This window comes from Amia ocellicauda, chromosome 10 (genome assembly GCF_036373705.1).
Source record: "Amia ocellicauda isolate fAmiCal2 chromosome 10, fAmiCal2.hap1, whole genome shotgun sequence".
Classification (NCBI taxonomy): domain Eukaryota; kingdom Metazoa; phylum Chordata; class Actinopteri; order Amiiformes; family Amiidae; genus Amia; species Amia ocellicauda.
In genome coordinates, this window is record NC_089859.1 from 30,766,204 (window position 1) to 30,790,798 (window position 24,595).

Here is a 24,595-nt window from a genome sequence, read left to right on the forward strand (position 1 = left end):
AGTAATTGCAGATGCTGTCCTTCCTTAGCATTAATCCCAGCACTAATTTTACAGCTTGTAAGCAAGCTGCTAATACATTATAATTGTATATGCAGTGCAGCAAAACCTGAAAGGCCACAACTAACGTACACATTGCAACAGTTAAATAGTACACGTTTCATTTCCCCCATTCAAACAATTCCCCCCCCCCCCCCAATCTAAGTGCATGAGATGCCCAGTTTGTTTAGAGTTGTGGTTAGGGTTCAATCAGTCGACTGTAGGTTAACACCGCTTCATTAAGGATGTAAACGTTGGGGATCCCCATTGCTGCTCCACACCCACATTCTGCTGCTAGATTGTTGAAATGTTGTTTTGCTGCTAGCATCTCGGAGCTTTAACATTGCTGGATAATTTATGTACATGTATTTTGTTGATGTTTATTGTGTGGCCTACAAATGGGTATACTACTCTGGCAGTTTTATAATCCAGCGACAATTAAATAATTGTAAAACAAGACGGGCAGCTATCTGGCACATTCAATCATTGTTTTTCTTTGTAGTTTTTGGGATCTTGGAATTTTATCCAACCATTTCATTAAGGAAGCAGAGAGTCAACCTTAATGACATGGATGGATTATTTGTTCCTGACTCTTGACTCTTGATGTTTAAATCACTGTCTCTTCTTAATAAAAAATTAACAACAACATCTGGAAAATTGGATATGTAAAATGTTTTAGGAATTTGGAGCCACATAGTAAGCTAAGTCTATTTAGATTTTTCTCTACTTGGGCTTCAGCTGTATCCGTTTTAATGAGGACACTGAAAATGATAAAGAAATGCTAAATATTGCAAAGATATGAAACTGTAGATAACTGGCCAAGAAATGCCCCAGACATGTATTCTATACATTCAATAATGGGATAAAGAACCTCAAATTATCTAGTGAAACCAACATAAATTAGAAGTCATGAGAAAGATCTGCTATAAAGGTAAAGCCACTGACACTCTGACACTATACTACCTTATAAATTGATATTTTACAGAAGCTTAATATTGATATATTTAAGCTTCCATGCTTTCTAATGTGGCTCATTAAAACCATGACCAGCTTCAGAAATGTATTGTGTGATTATGAGATGATTATCCCAGGATCTTGTTTTTGCTAGTTATCTTATGATCACAGGTATTATTAATCTCGATCTCGATTATTATCATTCCATTATTGCTTGATCACAATATAAATTCTCTCAATCTTGAGATAACGAAGCCCTTTTTTTATTTTGTCATGGCCTCAATGAGGCACCGTAGTTATCAAAAAGGAAGCACATTTTGAAAGAATGGAATTGTATCATGTCTACAGATAGAAAATACTAGCCTTATTGAGATGGGTATGTGAAATATGTATTTTGAAACACAAATCGCAAACATTAGGCCTTGTTGTTAAATTAAACTTAAGCGGTTTAACATAAAGCCTCTTTATTGAGAAAACAAACTGAAATACCAAAATTGATTTATTTTATGTCTGTCTTTTGGGCATTTATTGAAAATCCATTAGGTAAATGCAGATGTTTTTTCAGCCATGTGAGGAAAGAATATATTTTTTGAGTTAACTGCAGGATCTTTGTATATGACTATTGACATTATATTTTAGATAACTTCTCTCTCTTCACAGACTTTCTGTTTGAGGAGGTTTTTTGATTTGATCATGCAATTTTATTGAGTTCATGTTTGAGGGTTTGCAATCATTGCAGTTGAATTCAAGTGAACAGGCTTCTGAAGTAAAACAGAATAAAAATGCTTTATAGTAACAGATTGATACATTCACAACATAGTTGGTATAAAATGATCATTGTAGTCTATTCTTTAATCTTTCTCTTTTTGCTTTTTTTGTTTTTGTTGCTCTGTTTGTCATTGAACTGTGATGTCGAATTGTCTTGGTCTTTGGTCACTTTATAGTTTATGGAAAGTGGGGGAAAAAAAAGAATGTATGCAATGACTAATGATAATGCAATTATATGATCTGTAGTGCAAATGGGGATTTTGATTGGATAATCACTTTCACTTCATGAATATTCAATTATCATGTTAATGTTCATAATGGGTTATATAATAATGATGAATGATGTAATCATGTTTACGGCTATGCTGACACTCTTGAGGATACCTTAATTATGTATACAATTTATTTGAAAGCAAATTGTTTGTTATTGTGTTTGGAAAATGCAACAGTGATAATGCCTCTGAGCCAGTTACTTATGTTAATGTGTAACATAAAAACCAAAAAAATCTATAACCTTGTCAGAAATAAACGTGTTTCTCAGTACTGAGTCGTCAACAACAGCTCCCATCTCCATTGTAAATCAACTAAAGACTTATTGGGAAAGTGTTTATTTAAATTAGGGAAAGATAAAACTGCACCATCATCAGGGTTCCAAAATACAGAAGACTCGCATAATGGCATAAACTTGTGAACAGCTGCCAGTGAGAATCTTTAAGATCATTAGATTAAAATAAACAATTAAGCAGCAAATTGCATAATCTAACTACTATACTCAATTGTGAATGTACTAATACAACATGTATAAGTAGTGCAAGAAATTTTTAATTTTAAAATAAAAATTAAACCTTTTTTTTGTTGAAAATAAAATCAATAACACTGAATAATAAAAAAAATACTAATTATCAACATTATGGATTTAATGAATAATTACATGTAATTTATCCAGAGTACCTCACGCCTCTTCTTAAGTAGTTCCAATTTACCAGATTTTTTTAATTATGTTTACCAATGTATGAACAATTAGAAATATCATTAGCTTATACAAATTGTACAGCAGTATTGCTTGTATCAACTGTTGTCTGCCTCAGCAAGCTCCTTACTCAGCCTCGGTAGTATTCAGGGTTTCCTAGAGAACTAGCTCCCACACCCAACTGTGTGACCTAAAGGGTCTATTTGATATTAATTTAGTATCTTCTACTGTAAAGAGTATTAGATTGTATTATATATATATTATGACCTACTGTAACATAATGCAGACACTGCATTTCCTGAAATGTAAATTATCAATACAAAAAACTATGTCCACTACAAAAAAAAAATATATATGTAAAAATTATATATATAAAAATAACATGAACATATCACTTAGCCTAAGCCTTCGATAAATCTAAACAAACTGTCAATGAAGTTTTTTTTTTTTTTTCCACATTAAGGGTAATTCTACACAGAGAGTAGCACTGTTTTGAATGGATTTTAGCTTTAATCAGGTTAATGTGGTCTTTACCACATCTGTGCAGTGTGATTTGCAGACGTATGTCCTGCTGTTTTCACCATTGTAATGGGAAGCTTTCCACATATTTTGGCTGAACCAGTTTGTTCAAGATGAAAATGGGTGTTGTGCTTGTATTCAAAATAGAATTGGGGCGTTGCTTGTTTGGAGTTCCTCTAAATGTTTTTACTAAGCCTGCCTTTTATAGTGCCCTGTGTTTACATACTGTATGTCTACTCATGTTGCTTCCAGTTGAAATGCAGAGCTATTTTAAGATGAGGAAAAAGAAAAAGGTCATATACCAATCTGAAAGAATACATGAAACCTAGCACTTTATTACAGAGCTTGATAAAGCTTTTGAAACTGAAGACTATTCAAGACTTTCAATAAAGCTTCTTAAAGCCACTGATCCCACATAGCCATAAGCTGAAAAGAGGAACACAAAGGCTTGTTTCAGGAATTGGTTCTTCTAATGAAAGTTGGCATGGCTAGAGAGCCTGTTGACTTTCTGGTTTTTGGATACATATGCTTGTCTCTGCAGTTTGTGTATGCTAACAGATTGAATGAACAGTTCTTTTTTTTTTTTATTATTATTATTTTTTATTGTATGGTTTATTTTAAAAATATTTTAAAAATATATCCCAAATCTTAAAGAAGCCTGACTGGATCTGAACAGATATACAGCATAATTTTGTGAAGAAAAGCACAGTCCATTTACATTGTAGTGCATTGGTTAAAATGGACTCGTAACAATTCCATTCATATGGTTTACAAAACTGGGATGTATGTTTAAAATACAAGATAAATAAAACCTTTTGGTGTTAACAGTCAGATTGAGATTCACAGATTCGGGACAAAATGCTCAACAAGATTGTATTTTAAGATGCAGGGGGGTATTAATTGACTCATGTACGCTTAGTTGCTAAAGAGGCTTGAGGTTGACTTCTGTGACCTAATACAATGCAAGGCATGTGTTAATAACACTGAGTCTATTTTAGATGTACTTCTATGCTATAACATCTGTCTGCTGCTTTTTGTCCAGATTTAATGTCCACTGAGCTGTTCATAACTCATCTCCTAGTTAATTTGATGGACACATTACATCAAAGCATGGCAAAGTGCTTTTCTATATACGATGTTCTTTTGGTATTACTTTGTACTACATTTTAAATCTCGGTACATGGTTTCTTTCACTTGAGTTGATTGTTGCTATTTGTTATAATTAATCCAAGATAAATCGCTGTGAAGGAGGACGGGTTATTCAACTGGATATCATATGTCACTACTGTCATATGCATCGCCTCTGCTGTAGTCAATCAATCAATCAATCACTCGCTGGCAATGTGGTTCAGCGCAGAATTGGGGCTGAGTGTTTTACTGATGTCTTTCATTCGTGACACCAGTAATTTGTAGTTTTCATAATACATGCTTTTGAATTTTCACAGACCGGTCAAAACCGTGACCATGAACATAGTGGCACCGAAAGAAAGCACCGACGGGTTGGAAACTGACATGAATTTTTAATATTTGATCATTTTCTCTAAATTTTACTTGTGAAATATTCTTCAATAAAGTTCTATTCCAGAAATGATTAGGAGCTGTACCTTATTCCAAGAGTATAAAAAATTAAATCAAAGAGATATTGCTATGTAGATGAATTTCCTGGGAATTAATGTTTGAAATGTACTGCTCTTCTGGGATGTCTTCTTCTTTTTCTAATATAGGAAATGGGTAATGTTTTCTGGCTTCCTCAGCACTCTTGAAAAGTGACATATGGAAGACTGTTTGTGGACAGAGGAAGTTAAAGGGTTGCAGGAAATAAAATAAGGTCTGTAACACAAAAATAGTATTCTATTCAATAGATCCTAGGATAATATGGTCTGCAGAATTCAGTAAACTATTAAGATTGTTTTGGAAGTTTATAATAATCTGAAGACTTTAACACCCGTGTCAAATGTATAGTATTGGGATACATGCTTGTTTTGTCCAATGATGGGTTGCTGACCCCACCCAATATGGCAGCCCAGCGTCATCTTTTCACACCACCTGGAAGGGCTTTGTGCAGCACCTTTGGGAGGTGGCTTAGTGTCCTCAATTTATATGCAGGGTCTATATTCCCTTCTCACAGTTAAAATAGACTGCCTCGATATTAGCACTGATACATCTGTTTTTTTATGAATGTGCTGCTAAAAATTTTTTTATCGCAGTGAACTCTATACAGATTACATTTTATTTCCACTGCATGTCATGTGGAATTTTATAATCATGATGCTTATACACAAATCTGTAATGGGGCTTTGCAGAATCTATGAACAATATGTTTCCAGTAGAGCTATTTGGTGTTGCCAAAAAAACAATGCTCTTTAGTGAGAGTTGAGGCTGCTAGTTTACAACTGTGTGATTACCATCTGAAAAGCACTCCTCTCTGTAGAATACAGAAATCTGCTGTGTTGGACAGCTTCCAGCAAGCTGAAAGTAACTTTGATTATAGATGTGTTTTTTTTTTTTGTTTAGTTTTTTTCCATCTCCGAGTTCTGCTCTTATCAGATTGGATATGGTCACGGGCCGACTTTCTTGACCTATAGTTGATAGAACATATTTCAAACTCGTATCTGATTGGCTTCATTGTTCACCGCTAAGAATGTATAAGCTGAACGTTTACTTTGGAGAAGAGTGAGCAAGCTTTGTTATAGCTTGTTTTGTATATTTTTTGCGCATAGATTTGTTAAACATGCAGTGAGAAAAATAGATCATTGTGTTCCAGATCAAATAAAATAACTATGCATCTGTCCCTGAAAGCAAAAATGGTATTTCCATTGTTTATTTATTTATGTATTTATTTATGTATTTATTTATACGTTTATGAAGGTGGAAAGATTAAATCATGCACTTTGCAGGGGTGTCCTGGAAAAGAGAAGCTGTAGTTCAAAGCAAGTGGAAACATCTTGGAGAGTCCTTCATCCAGCAGTGGATCTACACTCACCTAAAGGATTATTAGGAACACCATACTAATACTGTGTTTGACCCCCTTTCGCCTTCAGAACTGCCTTAATTCTACGTGGCATTGATTCAACAAGGTGCTGAAAGCATTCTTTAGAAATGTTGGCCCATATTGATAGGATAGCATCTTGCAGTTGATGGAGATTTGTGGGATGCACATCCAGGGCACGAAGCTCCCGTTCCACCACATCCCAAAGATGCTCTATTGGGTTGAGATCTGGTGACTGTGGGGGCCAGTTTAGTACAGTGAACTCATTGTCATGTTCAAGAAACCAATTTGAAATGATTCGACCTTTGTGACATGGTGCATTATCCTGCTGGAAGTAGCCATCAGAGGATGGGTACATGGTGGTCATAAAGGGATGGACATGGTCAGAAACAATGCTCAGGTAGGCCGTGGCATTTAAACGATGCCCAATTGGCACTAAGGGGCCTAAAGTGTGCCAAGAAAACATCCCCCACACCATTACACCACCACCACCAGCCTGCACAGTGGTAACAAGGCATGATGGATCCATGTTCTCATTCTGTTTACGCCAAATTCTGACTCTACCATCTGAATGTCTCAACAGAAATCGAGACTCATCAGACCAGGCAACATTTTTCCAGTCTTCAACTGTCCAATTTTGGTGAGCTTGTGCAAATTGTAACCTCTTTTTCCTATTTGTAGTGGAGATGAGTGGTACCCGGTGGGGTCTTCTGCTGTTGTAGCCCATCCCCCTCAAGGTTGTACATGTTGTGGCTTCACAAATGCTTTGCTGCATACCTCGGTTGTAACGAGTGGTTATTTCAGTCAAAGTTGCTCTTCTATCAGCTTGAATCAGTCGGCCCATTCTCCTCTGACCTCTAGCATCAACAAGGCATTTTCGCCCACAGGACTGCCGCATACTGGATGTTTTTCCCTTTTCACACCATTCTTTGTAAACCCTAGAAATGGTTGTGCGTGAAAATCCCAGTAACTGAGCAGATTGTGAAATACTCAGACCGGCCCGTCTGGCACCAACAACCATGCCACGCTCAAAATTGCTTAAATCACCTTTCTTTCCCATTCAGACATTCAGTTAGGAGTTCAGGAGATTGTCTTGACCAGGACCACACCCCTAAATGCATTGAAGCAACTGCCATTTGATTGGTTGGTTAGATAATTGCATTCATGAGAAATTGAACAGGTGTTCCTAATAATCCTTTAGGTGAGTGTATATAGGCTGATGATGACGGTGATGCACACAAACACACAGTGCCTATAGAAAGTCTACACCCCCTTTCAAATTGTTCACCACCCATCCTAGCCCATGACTTCCAAGTGAAATAAATATTCTAGAAAGTTGTAGAAAATGTATTCAAAAATAAAAATGGTCTTGTAATGATAATAATAATTAGCTCAGGTGTGTTGAATAAAATGAGTCTTCACTTAAAGCAACAGCAAAGCAACAACAGTAGAAGTACGAAAAGGTCAAAGATCGTTTACTGACAGTTTGCAATTTTGGCAGTTGCTAGAACAGAGAAACTGTCTCATCCATTTCCAAATACCCCTATACCTGTCCACACCAAAATCTGAAGACTGTTTACTTTGTTTCTACAGGTGTAACCAATCAAATTCACATACCATGTTAAGTGTTAAATTGTAGTGATTCACATGATTTCAGGATAAATTCAGCAGTTCCTGTAGGTTCCCTCTGGTGGCTAGTGCATTATAAAGCAAGAACTCCAGGCCAAAGTTCTTGAAAGCACAGATCAGGGGATGGGTTAAACCATATCAGAGGCCTTGAATATTCCTTGGAGCACAGTCAAGACCATTAAGAAGTGGAAGGTGTATGGGGGCACTTGTCAGGATAGAAGGGGAAATGAATGGAGCAAAGTGCAGAAAATATCTTGAGGAGAACCTGCTGTCCTCTGCAAGAAACATTAAACTGGGACCTTTCGACATGACAACAACCCGAAGCACAAATCCAAAGCCACAATGGAGTGGCTAAGGAACAAAAAGGTAAATGTCACCGAGTTGCCCAATTAGAGCCCCGACCTAAATCCAATCAAACAGGTGGCATGACTTGAAGATTGCTGTCCATCAGCGCTCCCCAAGGAACTTGACAGAATTTGAACAGTTGCACACCCATATTTGACTATATATCTGCAGCAGCCTATATCCATCTACTACTGGATGAAAGCTTCCTCAAGATGTCTCCACTAGCTTCGGTCTACAGCAGCCCTTTTCCATGTCACACCTGCAAAGTTTACATTTACAATATATAGATAGAGATATTAAATGATTGAAACCCGAATTACATTTTCATCTTTTGTGTAAGAATACCTTTAATAATGTATTTTTATGAACTCAGCATTCCCATTAATTTGACACAAAAATGTCCGTCATAAACTAAATTTATCTCACTGTTACATAGGAGCTGAGAAAGAAAGAAAGCTTTCTAAAACACTGAAAATGCTGTAAAACAATAAGAAATGAACTAAAACCTGTATTTTGGTCCACAGATATTATAAATGTCATATTGTGTCACTATATTGAAATAACTCCAATTAAAATGAGTCCCGTGTTTTCATCTTTTCTAATTATACCCATCAATCTGAACTTTGGTTGCTGGTGTGAATTATTTATTTCAGTCAAGATGACAGGATTTATTAATTAAAATGGAGACGCATGCTAATTAAGTGCTCTGTGCGAATATATCATAATTGTATCAATTTGAATTTGGTCTTCACAGTTTAGAACGGCAACATTTAAAGGCTGTAGGGTGAAAGGAAGGCAAATTGTTCCAAGGATGAAGTGGATACAAGGCCTGCACAATGCCAATGGACATGTGACGCATTTTCCAAATTGAAACCATAGGCAAGCATCTGACTCTTGCTGTTTAAATTGATGCTTTCTAATTATTCAAACGGAGAGGTAGGAATAGCACTGTGTAGGAATGTAAATAAGTGGTTAATCTGTTAAATCATCCCTTACATTTATACCTAGCTGCGGTTGTGCCCTATATTTTCTGAAAGTTTTGACCTGCATATCACTGAATTACAAAATGAATGGATTCTGTAGCCTGTGATTAATGTCCTTAAACTGTGAAAACCTGAAAACTGGATTCCCAGCCTCATAAAGCTACCTGTTATTAAGCTGCCGTTGTTATCAGTGTTGGCAGTGTTATCCAATGTTAATGCCTTATGCCTGTTTATGCCAGTGTTCTGTTGGCTCTGTAAAAGACCAGATGCAACCAAGCTGCGTTCTGAGGACTGCGTTCTGAAATGAATAGGATCTTTAATAATTCCTGGGAGGAGATTGTGTGTTCCTAATGCACAGCTCTTTGGTTTGCCTTGCTGTCCTACTGGTATTCTGTTGCAGGATATATTCGGTGGCAGGGGATCACAATGGTGTGGCTCAACTCTCAATGTAGCCTGAAAGGGGGATTGGATGCAAAAGCAAAACAGAATTAGAGGGAACCCAGGCACCTAACTCAAACCTACCTTTGGGAGGCGGGTGGGAGAGTGTCTATGTTCGGCGCCACTGCTTCCATAAACTGTGCAGTAGTTCCAGCTTTGGCAGACCTAACCTTGCTTGTGTTCAACTTTGGTATAATTCTATTACACAGACTTATCTTTCCCCCGTGTAGAAGCCTTCAGGCCTGAAACATTCAAGACATAGGAAGTTTTTTCTGTAATCCCCATCTTTTTACATCAACTTGCAGCCGTATTGATCTCGCTTGTGGAGATGGTGTTGGCGGGAGGGGTGGGGCGGCTCTGTAACGGGAGATGCGCGTTGGGGAGCCGCGCTGGTGCATTACCTCACAGTCTCTCTCACTGGAGGGAGATGAGCTCATCGCAGCTCGGCAGCTGTGCCTGCCCATCACTGTCACGGCCACACAAGGGCAATGTCTGCCTGAGTTTGCCGAGCCCGAGGAAGGGGACGCCATCTCTACCCCCCATCACCCCTCCTAATATATACACACACACACACACACACACACACGGGGAATCGCAGATGTCATGCCGAATAAATCGACGCAATCTTCTGAGACTTCCTGGTGATAAATATTAGCGAGGAAGCAAGCACTGCTGAAGAGAGCCTGTACCCCCACCCGCCTCCCCACTCTGCTCAGACTGCTAATTTCCATGCCCTTCCCGTGGGAATCGCCCAAGCGCGTTGCCTATAAACACTGTTCCTTACCTCCAGCAGGTTGAAAACAATAAATTAATCCCTCAGTCTTTGCAGCGACGCCTGTGCGCAGAGAGACCCCTCGCCTTCCCTTTGTCTCGCTGTTGAGATGTTTTTCCTGGTTGCTGCATTATTTTTTTTTCTCAGAGAGAGATCTTATTATTCAGCTGCTCAGGGGTTTGCAAAGTGCATCGTTGCCTGGGCAGATTTACATGATAAAGCAGTTGTGCTACATTAGTAGTGGCGCAGTATAGGTACATCCTATTATTTTTTGGCAAGCGCATGTAAAAGTGCATTAGATATTCCCTGGTTGATTGGTTGTGCAAAGAGTAAATCAACATATTGTTTTGTGAAAATGGACGGAAAGTGCAATTAAAGGGTTGTATTTTTTTTTTTTTTTGCATTAAATACTACATACTTAATACATGCAGTCAAATCATGGTAATTCTCTACTCTGAAGTCTTCTGTCCCTATTATATTATGTTTATGGTAAAAGACTATGTAGGAAGTACAAATTAGGCATTTGTTTTATTTGGATAATCCAAATATCATTTTGTTTAACAATAATCTACCGATAAGTGAACTCACTATGGAAAACATAAATGTTTTTTCCTGCTGAATATGATGATTAAATTATTTGTATTTTTCAAAGATAAAATTTCTTGGCAGCCGTCATCAAGCAGAGTACTGCAATTATAGCACTTCTAAGTCCTCTTCCTTTATCTTTCCCTTTTCTTTTTTCCTGTTATGGGCCCAAGAGGTCCACTTAAGGCCTCTCACTGTGTTTGTGAGACTATTACAGCCGATGGGGCTGAAGTTTTTTGAGGGTTTTAATCAAGCCTTCTTGACTGCAGCCTTTTGGTAACATTTAAAGCAACAGGAGCCCTTTGGAGCCAAATCATTTCCCCCACAGTGGTTCTGAAACTTCACGACTTAGAGAAGTGCGTGTTCACACATTCACCTGCAAGCAAGAGGTACAGCCTTTATGAGCTTCTCTCCATCTTGTGGTTTATCTGAAAAAGCATTATCCTGTTGGCACTCTCAGGGTATCCTCCACAGTATACCACTGTCACCACTTGTGTACCTTGATAAAGGAGCAATAACATCACTAACTTTTTTTAATACTTTTGGTTGTTTGCTAAAAGAGACGCATCTAGGTTAACAGCATTTTGACTGAATAATGGTTACATTGAAGTTTAATGCTTTGTAAGGATTGGGTGCAATTTATTTTATGAGCAGGCAGGTGAAATTAACAAGGTAAAAGAAAAGTCAAGGTTAATAATTAAAAACAAATAAGAAAACTAGGCCTCTGTATTATTTTACGGAGAGCTCTAGCAGCTCCTAGACATCGCAGTCTGGTTATTTCTTAACTGCTTGTGTCCTTCCCTGCATTTTAGTGTCCAGTCTCACATGCACACTGTGCTATTCCTTCACTAAACCAGAGTCTAGTATCTCAAGGATAGCTTATTTCTGTGGACAACCGAACTCGCCGCAGTTAAAACTCGGAATTTTGCAAATTAACCAATATCACCCTAGGTAATATCGAACCTAACATACCTTTAATAGAAACTGCTAGGAACATTATAGAAGCAGGATCTAATTCACTGTCATGTGCCTTAAAATCAATGTGTAATATTCTGTTGTATGAGCCGATTGCAAATGGATCTCAAAAGCTCCATAATTGAAAGCTATACTAAAATAGGGTAATAATATGTGTGCTTTATATGGCTTAGCCTTTACAACAGAATGTTCTCTATTTGTTAATATTTAATATTGTTAAATATTATTCTACTAATGTTACACAAATATTCCACTAAATGAGGGCTTTCTGACTTGCATTTAGGCTTCAACTCATTCCAGTACTTGACTCTAGCCCAGTGCGACTGCAGTCTGCAATCGGATCCTAATGTAATCCTGAATATTTACACAGGGATCAAAGCTCTGTGAATGGTAAATTTAGCTGATATCAATATCAGTGTTTGTTTGCTTTTTACGGATAATTCTGCTGTTTCCTGGTTTTTCATTAAGATGATTGGAAAATAAGTGGTGCCTCAGTACATTTTGTTTTTTAAGTATGATTTAATGTAATCCATCACAGTGCATTTTGGGTGACTGGTCCTGTTTTTCTTTATTGTTCTAATTAAGTATCACTGAGGAAATGGGACGAGTCAGGCATTCACGGATTCATCATACTTTTACCCAGGTTATTGTTACTGGTGACCTCAGCAACCCAGTGCCAGACAGACAGTGTTTATCTCTGGGGATCCAAGTGTTTGTTTGGGGCTCTCATAGGTTCGTGTGGGGGTGGCTTGGATTGAATGAAATGTTTCTGAATTATGGCACATAAGTGGGAGATTGTAAATGTTTTAACATGTGCTTAGCCACTGAAACACTGTTTACAATTTTGTTCCCCAAGTTACATTGTAGCACTGCTTACAGGCACAAATCCATATAAAAATAATTGTACAGTATTACTCACTCAAGATAAGTTGGCAATACAAAGAAATGTCAGGTCAAGCTGTCGCAGGAAAAAGGTTTTTTTTTATTTAAGATTTAAAAAGAAAAAAATATTGTTTTAATGTATGTTAATAGGAATGATTGCACACTACGAAAACTAGATACTGGAAAACAAAAACAAAACGAATGTTATTTTTGTCATGGTAAGGGCTGCACATGGTGAAATGAACGCCCCCATATAAAACGAAACAGTCCTTCTCTTGAACGTGACCCCATTCTTGCACAGGTCACCATCAGCTTACCTCCGGGGCATCAGTTAATAGGCCTTCATCAAGGCAGAGTGAAATAAAAATACTCCGGATGTCTTTCAATCGGCAGTTCAAAAAGACGAACCAAAAACAATGTACTGATGCACTATAAATAGCGCCAGATAAGCTGATGTACAGTATTTTGTCTGTTTTCAGATTAAAAAGTAAACGGGAGTATCAAGGAAAGTATTAAAGTAAAATTATTGTCTGCCTGTGGGTTTACTCTGGCTGGTAGCCAGACTTCTCAGCTTTCATTTATCTTTACTAGAGGGAGCAGGGACTGGGCCTGGCACGCTGCCAGACACCGTGATTACAGTGTTGTGCTGCACTGTGTTACAGTGACCGACAGTAACCTCCTTCCCGTATCTGCTGTGTGGAGGAGCTACCCAAACGAGCACAGCACTGTGTTAAAATGGAGGATGTGGAGACGATGGCATGCAGAACAAAGAGGCTGTTTATTTCACAGCTAAAGCACCGTCTTTTATCCACAACCAATAAATATCGATTTGTAGATTATTTTCGATTCAGTATTGAACCAAAACCTTTTTCTTTCTGTGTGGTGTTTTCTCCTCTGGAATGGATGAATTCAACACGTAAAAAAGCAAAGTTTTTAATCGCCAGACTGCAAAATGTTGGCTTCACTGATTTTAACGATTGAATGCTTGATTGTACAGAGAAAGCTTTCATTAAGGTTAGCTGCAGGGGGATTCAGAAACGGAGGATGGAGTAGGATGCATTTGTACACCACTATTATAACTCTTTGGCAGCAATGATTGAAACTTTCTACCAACCAGATGGTGCTAAAAATTCATATTTTGAAGAGCATGTAAAGGTAATTTATTACACTTTTTGTCAAAGCAGCGGCAGAAAGAGCAGGCACGGAGGTTTCAAAGCAAAATAAAGTTTTATTGAAGCAGAGGGGCACATTGTTTAAAAAGGCGGCCTCTTGCTCTTCCAGTAGTCTTTGATGAATTGAAGTGGGCTCCCAGGCCTCCGGATTATAGTGAAACAGAGGCTCTCCAATCACTATATTCATACAAATAATGGCAGCAAGGTAACTACTCAGTTGAACATCACATTTCCAGAACAATGTCATGGCCTATACAGGAGTACTTTAGTGCTATACTGGATATAAAAATGAATAGTTCTGTATAATATAATTTTCATTTGTTCTTGAATTGTGTTCTGCCTGGTTTTATAGCATATTGGTTTTTTTTTTTTGTCTATTAACAAAGTTACTTTCCTATCGAGAACGCTATCCAGAGGCAAAAACTGCAAAGTGCCCGAGCTTCTGCATTTTGTATTGGGACAGATTGTGCAGTCTCCTAATTTCAAGGAACTGGATGGCTTACAGAAAAATGAGCAAAATAAAGCTTTGAGGAAAACAATTGTCTGTAGATTACTTTGAGGAATCATCAGGTTGCATGAAGCAAATTATCTTTCAGGAATTCTGTTATTTTCTATTATATCTAGAAAATAGATTTTACAATGTTAGAAAATACAATGTTAGGAAGAACTTTTAAAGAATGTAATTTAATTTAGGACCATGCCGTTTCTTTAATGTCATGTGTGTTGCAGCATACTGAAGTCCTATTTAGTTGTGGCAGTTTATGCAGAATACATAAAGGCCACCCCATGGAATTACAAACTCTGTGGCATTATTAATTGAGCATACCTAAGAGGCAATTCGGACTAATGTTACATAGTTTTTGGCTCTTCTGTGCAGTTACATTTCCTTAAGGTAGTTCTTAAAGATTTTCCTACATACAGGTGATTTATTTTATTTATTAGTGGTGCTGTTAATGTTACTGAATAGAGAGATACAAGAGGAAAGGTTAAATCTAGCCTTTGAAAGATGTGTGCCTCCCAAACAAAACGGCTGTCAGGAACTACTGTAAACGTATTTACTTTTTAGCTGCTGTACTGAGCTTAGACTCAAAGAAAGGTTGAGAATAAGGCACAGATCTTTTTCTGGTCACAGCTGGGTGCATGTTTGGAAGGGGGGGTTCTTTGTCAAGACTGAGCTGTTATGGTGGAGCTATGAAAGGTGACTCCAGTTGGGAGTGCTTGCACTAAAGCTGCAGGCAGCATGATTGTCCTGAGATCTTCATGAGCAACAGATCTTAAACAGGAAAAACAACAATACTAATTCCTTCACAATGCAGTGCTGTATTGAAAGGACAACTGCATTAAGGGGGCTGTAACCTTGTCCATCAAGAATTGGTGTGAGATTTAAAGGCTTTTGAATTGTCAAAGATGGGAAAAGTGTCTCCGATTAAGCTGCTTTGTGCTGTCCGTTGGTTGGCAATTTTATCGTGAAGAATGTTGACAACCACTTTGTCTATAAAGACTCTTTGAAAAGGGCAACTAGCTTTGGTGTCGGTGCCAAAGGCATTGCATCAAAGGTTACAAAATGGAACCTGCTGTAAATGTACATGTCAGAAAAATGGCACCAGTGAAAGGAAATAAGACATTTTAAAGGAAAATAAGAAAGATTTGGCACAAGAATATGGCTAGCTGCAATAATAATCTGTCAGATTTATTAGCTGTTATTTGCAAGGAAATTGGTGGAGCTGTAAACGGGTGATGGATTACTTGCTGGCCAGCTGATGTCTGCAAAAAAAAAAGTTGTTTTCAAAACAAAGCTTTCAAGTGTGCTCTGCGTAGTATAAAAGTCACTTACATTTATTGTAAAATGCTTAACTTGCATAATTCCTGATTCGGACTAGGCATCCAGCTAGTAAATGGATCTGAACAATGTTACTTTACTTCCTACTAAATACACTTAACAAAACTAAAGCAATTACAGGTTACTCAGATTAACTCTTTATTTTGTATTCCCTCCAGTAATTCTCTCAAAGAATTGCATTGCCCAAATAACCCATGCAGAGCACAATGTAGGCTTAACACTCATTTCATTCATTAACATATTTGTGGATCTTTTCACCTGTATTTTGTGCAGTAAACTATAGGTTTTATAAAATGAATCATAAAGATAATCTCTATTCTCGTCATACTTAATTAATTGTTTAGATTTTAGAACCCTTGTGTGTATGTAGAAAGAAATTAGGCCTGTCACCCTCCTGAACCCTGGAAGAGGTTGGCAGAAGTAGGCCAGACTGATACAGAAAAAAACACATTTAAAAAGGTTCTATTAAATGAGAGTGGTGCTATCAAAGTATATTATATTTCACTAGCTGCCCCTAAGACATCTGTCTTCAGAGCTTAGCTTAAAAGTTGGCACATCTGTCTAGTAACATGCAACAGATGTCAGAAACATGACTTCTTTTGCAGGCCAGTCTCAAGTTTTTGAACTAGAATTTAATCCTGATAATGACAATAACGAGGGGACTAAATCATTTGGGTGTACTGGATCATGTTAAGTGGCTGATATCCTGTTCTGGAAAGAAAGCCACATTGGCAGTGTACCTAGGCCTTTGCTCCCTTATGTTATATTATTGTGAAATATAGTGAAGCCTTATTGAAGTCATTTTAGTGGTGGTATTGCCAATCTGCACTTCTCTAACCTGCTTATAAGCTCTCTATTCTGCAATGTTATATAAAAGGTAAGAACGTCTAAACCTGGTATGAATTCCAGTGAGAGTCACATTTCTGACTTCTTTTGCAACGTTTGAAGACTTGGGGAAAACAAAAAGGCAGAATCTGAATTATGTAATGTGTTTTTAATCTTTATACAAAATAAATAGTTATGTTTTAAAATGCCAATAGCAGATAGACAACTGTAACTGAATATTTGTTTCACATTGAATATTTCACATACAAAAGAAAAAAGTGTGCTCTTTAATAACATTGAAAAAAACATTTATAAACACAGAAATGCTTGATATAATTTGTATTGGAAGTGAGCCCAGCTGCTTTTAAAGACAGTGACAATCCAATGTTAATTATATCCTATGTTGTAACATTACAACAATAGTGCAACTTTTGGGTTCTATTATATGCAGCATGATTTAGGTGTTTGGATAGTATTGGGTGTTTGTGTGTGTTTTCAACCTAATCTGGAATCCAAAACAAAAACAAATCATGTATCATATGTTTTAAGTTTGTTTCGCAATAGAAAAACACTCTAAATTGCACAGTAATCCTGGCACCATTATGACTTTAAAGCTACCAAAGGAATGAGAATCTATATGAGTTTTTGAATCTATACACCGATCAGCCACCTGCCACCTTGACCACCTGCCTAATATTGTGTAGGTCCCCCTTTTGCTGCCAAAACAGCCCTGACCCATTGAGGCATGGACCCCACTAGACCTCTGAAGGTGTGCTGTGGTATCTGGCACCAAGACGTTGGCAGCAGATCCTTTAAGTCCTGTAAGTTGCGAGGTGGGGCCTCCATGGATCGGACTTGTTTGTCCAGCACATCCCACAGATGCTCGATTGGATTGAGATCTGGGGAATTTGGAAGTCAACACCTTGAACTCGTGATTCATCAGACCAGGCCACCTTCTTCCATTGCTCCGTGGTCCAGTTCTGATGCTCATGTGCCCATTGTAGGTGCTTTCGGCAGTGGACAGGGGTCAGCATGGGCACCCTGACTGGTCTGCGGCTATGCAGCTCCATACGCAACAAACTGCGATGCACTGTGTGTTCTGACACCTTTCTATCAGAACCAGCAATTTTTCAGCAATTTTTCTGCAATTTGAGCTACAGTAGCTCGTCTGTTGGATCGGACCACACAGGCCAGCCTTCGCTCCCCACGTGCATCAATGAGGCTTGGCCGCCCATGACCCGTTTACCGCTTTTCCTTCCTTGGACCACTTTTGATAGGTACTGACCACTGCAAACCGGGAACACCCCACAAGAGCTGCAGTTTTGGAGATGCTCTGACCCAGTCATCTAGTCATCACAATTTGGCCCTTGTCAAAGTCGCTCAGATCCTTACGCTTGCCCATTTTTCCTGCTTCTAACACATCAACTTTGAGGACAAAATGTTCACTTGCTGCCTAATATATCCCACCAACTGACAGGTGCCATGATAACGAGATTATCAGTGTTATTCACTTCACCTGTCAGTGGTCATAATGTTATGGCTGATCGGTGTATTTTAACAACTGTATTCACAAAATTCACTTACTGAACTATTAAAATGTGACTTGTCTCCCATGTATCTTGCACTGGTTAATGTCATTTTCGTAATCCATTTGAATTACTTTCTCTTAATAATCAGGGACTGCACTACTGGGGTTTGATAAGAGGTGCTAATGACAAGTGCAATTTGGGGCTTTTGTTTTGTGTGATAATATATCACATCTTAATTATACCCAATCTAGTGCTATTATAAATTCAGGGTACATAATTGATATGCAGAATCAGAAAGCTAAAACTTGCCATAAAGGACACTAGGCCTATATCTCTCTCCCATTATTGCATTGTACAGTATGACACAGCCTTATGCAAGCAATATTGGATCAGGAAGCACTGTTACTGTATCTAGGGAGCAACGTTGCTAGCCCTACATAAATGGGCTAGTAAGTGCATGAGGTAATTGAGTGATTTATTTAAAATGCATAATGACATAATTTTTCTTCATTGAGAATCAGTAAATTAGGCCCTCACAGAGAATTCTCTGTTAGCTTTTTCTTTCTTTTTTTTCTAATTATTCTCTTTATTCTCTATTTCCACTTGGAAAGATTAACTGCTATTCTATGTAGTAAACTTGTTTTCTGTCATCTTTTGCACCTCAAAAGATACACTGCTGCTGTGTTTCCTGTCAGTGACATGGCATGACTAGAACATACCGAATGAGGATTTTATTTTTAAGTAGCAAGTTTTCTGGGGACAGTTCAGAGATGTGTTTTGTGACAGCTGTGTGTGTTGGATTGTGTTGCAGGAAGGCCGCAGAGGAAGCAGACATGGACAAAGTGACCGCGGCCATGGTTCTGACCAGCTTGTCCACCAGTCCGCTCGTCCGCAGCCCTCCAGTCAAAGTGGGGGGTGAGTAAAATGCAGGTTCCAGTTTTGCTGCAAACCAACTGGGTTTGCCAAGGGCTCCCAAGTGGTGGTGTCACACACAGCCCTCTGAACACTACTGTTTTGGGTGTGTTGAATACAGCAGGGGAGTGTTTGGGACCAGGTACCCCTGTGGGCTGCCGGGACACAGCAAGCTTGTGTTAGCGGCGAGAACTGCATAAGCCCTCTGTTCCACATGAGATTTACACTATTTTGGATGGTTTGATGAGTATTCACATTCGCAGAAATACATGAACATGCTTTAATCTCTCCTGGGCCGATGTGGGGATTCTAGCATTGAGCCAGCTTAAAATTTTAATTGACTGATCCAAAAGCAGGGAAAAATTTCACTTGTATTTATTTATTCTTATTTTTTTAACATCAGATTGAGGAACTTTAGAAGCTTCCAGCACAATGCTCTTCTATTCACACTTTTATAGAGTTATTTCAGGTTATGAGAGAGAGTCCTGCCACAGCAGGGTCCAGCTGAAGTCTAGCTGGAGTTAAAAGTTATATAAAACAGCTTTTTTTCTGTAACAACCTTTTCTGAAAACCGCTCTTCCAGATCCTCCCCCGTTTTTTGTTCTTCAGCTGTCTGTCAGGACAATCTTCAGACAGTACAGTGGTTGGTCCTGGATGCTGAATAGGGAACCCCACTCACTTCTCTGGCACTGGCAGTGTGCACAGTTTTAGGGTAACCAAGGAAATGTATTCAAGTGAATAAAAGCCCCCATTACAGGCTAGATTACAGGTCACAGTACAATGCATTAAAATATATTCATATCACATGGATTAAAATGTTGAATTTGTGATTGATCAGTAAAAAAAACAAAAAAACTTTCATGAAGGGATACAGTTAAATGCATGTATTCTGTGACTGTGTCAGAGCGTTGTGTTTACCAAACTGTTGATGATGTGTTCTGGTTCCTTTCTTCTGGTCTGGGTGCTGCAGAAGGTGCCAACGGCTCCTGGAAAGAAGGGGGATTCACACCCTCCAGTTACAGCAGCAGTGGCTACTGGAGTTGGAGCGCTCCTAGTGACCAGTCCAACCCCTCCACCCCATCGCCGCCCCTCTCTGCTGACAACTTCAAGCCGTTCCGCGTCCCCAGTGTCCCCAGCCAGCCGGACGATGGCATCGACGAGGCCGATGCCAGCAGCCTCCTCTTTGATGAGCCAATTCCTCGGAAAAGGAAGGTCAGTCTGTTTTCTCCTCTCACTTGAGTGCACTATTATTAACATTCAGTTCGTTAAGTTCCCCCCCCCTCAGTTACAAGCACGAATTAATCAAAACTTGTTCACTAGAAAAGCTTTCATAGGTATATATATTTTTTTTATTATGACTGGTGATTTGCGTTATTGGTTTGGTCAGAGAGTGGGGAAGTTCTCTGTTTAATGTAATCATTTTCACAGTTTGACTTTTTACACTTTTTTGTCCTTTTGTTTAACTGTTTTAAATGGTGTCAGTTTGTCATTTATCATCGTGTCCTGCATCACTTTTATTCAGACCTGGAGAGTCTTTGTAGTCCTTCTGATGTTTAGGTGCTTTAGTACAAAAGGTATTCAAAGTTAGCAGTATCTAAGTACCGTATTTACAAGGACGGATATTTAACGCATCACTGTGCTATTAGGTTTCAGCAGATGCAAAACAAGCTGTAAATTGTTTACTGATTTTTTTATAGTATGCCAGTTTAAATGAACAAACTTATTTGTTATGAAGTTATAAAGACAGCATTTTATCACAGTAATTTATAAACGTCAAAAACGGCAAGCTTTGAATTGTAAATTAGCAGGAAAATGGTAAATGGTTGTTATAATTACTCTGTCAAACACTCCAAAGCACATGTATTGACACAGTGACTCTGTATTCAGACGTATTCATTCATTAAAGACAGGCAGCAATGGGAGGTTAGACTCTGTTCAGAGAAGCACAGAAACCTTCAGCCAATTCACTGAGAGACATCTAATCACAGAGAGCTCTTACACAAATGAGAAGCTCCATCATTTAGATCTGTCTTCATTCCTTGTTGGGCCAGAGCAACATTTCAACTGAGCATGTTGACCAAGGTTGAACTATGTGATATGTTCCAATACTATGTAACATGGCAACAGAGCAAATTGGGGGCTATTTAGGAGAGTGCAAGGCTTGCTATTTAAAAACAAATATTGACACTTTGGTTTTGCACTTCTGGCAGAAGGTTTGAAGCACGTGGGTAGCACAGGAAACTTGTTTTTAGATTGAGTTCCAACTTCACAAAACTGAGACAGCCTGCCATAGTTTTATGGAGGTTTAGGGCAATTCCTTGTCATGTGTATTCATACAAGAAGCTCCGTCATGGCAGCCTGGACTGTTTATGTTCAAATAGGAGGACAGATGAATGAATAGAAAGGATAGATGGTTTTGCAACTAATGCCTGCAAGTGTCATTTTAATATTTGAAGTGACAACCGACAAACAACATGAAGGATGGATGTAGTTGTTCTGTGCGGGGCGCAGCGCAGTGTGATCTGCACCTTGAAAGATCCCTTTTACGATATCGGACAGGGAAGGAGAGTAGAGAGGTCATGTTTGAAACCAGATGTCTGCTATGTCTTGTAGGTTTATTTGCCAGTCAGATAATGTGTGCACAGATGATCTTATCAGCCTGGCTTTATGTATATTAACATTTATGTTTCCCTTAGCTTGTTGTTGTCTAGCAAAACGATCTGGCTAGCTCCAAGGCTTCCTGTGTTATCTTTTGTTAATCATTTTCCTTTAAATTACTCTATCTTTCAGGTAATTTATTATTATTATGTTATTACTTTTGCAGGCATACAAATCCACCAAGCATTAAAATGAATGATTTGAATGTTTTTAATGACAAACATTAAAATGCAATCTGTTGTTTAGATCAATAATAGCAGTCTGATGCACTAGGAGCACTGTGATGTTTGCATGTTCCTGTAATTGCTCGGCAATCCTAAAAAGAAAGCAAGCCCTGTCAACGCTCAATTTAGAAGGTCGAGGTGGCTGACAACATAGGCAGTGCAGAGGCATTTTCTCCGAGATGAATTGCATCGACGGTAGGAAAGCTAGCTTACAGTCTGTGGGAAGAGAGTGGCGCAAAGCATGACATAATTTATATGAAAACGAATGGCTTCCCCCTGTCAATATTGCCTCAGAAGCCTGTATGTTTTATTTTGCTTCAATGCTCCAAAGCACTGAGTAGTTATTATGCTTTTGGGTTCCCTGTGATTTGCGAGTCGTTTTGAATCGCACTGCTTTTATCACTCAGTGGTATCGGCCTAGGATTTCCAGGTCCGCTCTTTTGGAAACAAAAGCATGCTTTAATAGGATGATAACCTATTTTTAATTAATCAAAATGGCTAAGAGCAATGAGTAGCAACTGATTAACTAATTTAACTAAAGTAATTTAAAGGAAAATGAGGTCTGACTGTAAAAAACTGTCACTGAACGGCTCAATTGCAGAGGTTCTTTGAGGACACACATTAGCTCCTGTGGTAATCTTTTTGGCACAGACTGCGCTGCTGTGTACCCAGTACATCTGAGTGGACTCAAATACTCCTAGTCTAATGCAGTGAATCAGAGTATAATCAAATGTACCTCAGTAAACAGCAGTGGCATCAGTGCTGACAGTTACATAATGTGCCAGACTCCCAGAATTCCCACTGTAGCTATGAGAAAATGTTGCTGTGTGTATTCACATTTTTGCAGAAGGTGAATGCAATTTCAACAAAAACAAGTGTCTATCTAAGTTTATGTACATGCTGCTTCTCACTTGTGACTTATTTAATTAAGGGAGCACTGTAGGAAAACATGGCAAATTACAGGAGGAGCAATTGTTTTTCACCACAGTATAAAGAAAGCACAAGCAAGTTGTTTATTTGGGACAGTGCAATGACACACAGCCATGACCTGCTGTAATGAAAGTCTATTCTTTCTTTACAACAATGGATTTCTGTTCTGCACACTGAAGATTAGTGAGCAAAATACAACATTGGAGGAAATAAGACCGCCTTCTTTGATTGGTCACAGTTCCTTTTGCTTGCTGCCTGGACTCACATTGTGCTTGAAAATAACCAAACTTTAGGAAGACTTTTGGAGCTTTTTGAACAACTTGCCTTCTACTTTTTGAGACTCTAAATAAACTCCAGCTAATTGTGCTAAATTATACAAAAATAGATATTCATTCCCTTTCTCTTAGAAAGCTTTTTCATTTAATTTGAAGAATTGTTGAACTGGCCAAAAAAAGCTTAGAGAATTATCCTGCTATCAACAGCTATTAACATTGTGGGTTTCAAGGTCAGCAAAAAATAAACAATTTAGGCTAATTAATAAAAAGAGATTGATTTGACTGACGTGTTGCAAAATAAAACCGTAATCTCTTAAACATCGCTTAAAACCTGTTCAACTAATATTTTTCAGAACTCCATGAAAGTGATGTTCAAGTGCTTGTGGAAGAACTGTGGGAAGGTCCTGAGCACAGCAGCTGGAATCCAGAAACACATTCGCACTGTACACCTGGGGTAAGTCAACCACCCCGGCTCAGCACTCGGCTTCACATCACAACGGAGAGTTTATAAAATGTGACACCTGCAGTCTGTTTCCGCCCACGCTCACCGCACACCCCAGGGTGCCTGTTCTTCACAACCCCAAACGATCCACATAGGCGATGTGCAAGTACCAAGAATTTGTCCTTAATATTTGATCACAAAAGTTTACATGGGCATCTATAGATAAGGTCTGGCATTAAAGCATTTTACATGCATTATCAGAAGAGTTCTTCTTCTAAGATCTTGTCATCTGTGAAGAGACACCTCCATAGACCTTGTTTAAGTCTGTGGCCAGTTATATAAAATTTCTTAGTATTGAATAACTTCATTATCAAATAGAGCAGCTTTTCCTTTCAGTGGTGTTTTTACTTTAGTGTGGTAAGCTGCTTTGGGCAACACCCTTAAACTCCAGAGAGACTTAATGGAAACACTAAGGGGAAACTACATGTATTATTGAGATTGATTTGCAATGTTGCAGTGGGTTTCCCTGCATGTCTCTGGAGGTGTTAACAAGCCCCCACTCGACTCTCCTCTCAGGCGAAACTGTGACTCTGAGTGCAGCGACGGCGAGGAGGACTTCTACTACACCGAGATCAAGCTCAACACAGACTCCGTGGCCGAGGGGCTGAGCAGCCTGTCGCCGGTCTCGCCCTCCATGCTGTCACCCCCGCCCGGCCTCCCCAGCGCGCCCGACCCCGGCCGGCAGGACAATGGCCACGTGAAGGGCGACGGCAAGCTCACCACCCCCCTCAGCCGATCCGCTCCCAGCACCCTCTACCTCGTGCACACAGACCACGCCTACCAGGTACCCCCATACAGCGATACTTAAATCTGAAGAGCCAAGGAATTCTTCTTCTTTTCAGTGTTTGTCTGTCTCCCCCTTCTCTCCCCAGCTGAAATGGTT

General features: G+C 38.8%; 1 protein-coding gene across 3 annotated transcripts in view; it reads left to right on the plus strand.

Moving 5' to 3' along the window:
• znf704 (zinc finger protein 704) overlaps nt 1-24,595 on the plus strand; it is a 38,176-nt gene that overhangs the window by 7,439 nt on the left and 6,142 nt on the right. For all 3 annotated transcript variants that reach the window (XM_066715889.1, XM_066715891.1, XM_066715890.1), the window contains exons 3-6: nt 19,023-19,126; nt 20,094-20,335; nt 23,564-23,664; nt 24,229-24,496. In XM_066715889.1, the coding sequence (XP_066571986.1) occupies nt 19,023-19,126; nt 20,094-20,335; nt 23,564-23,664; nt 24,229-24,496 (715 nt within the window). The remainder of the gene's footprint in view (nt 1-19,022; nt 19,127-20,093; nt 20,336-23,563; nt 23,665-24,228; nt 24,497-24,595) is intronic.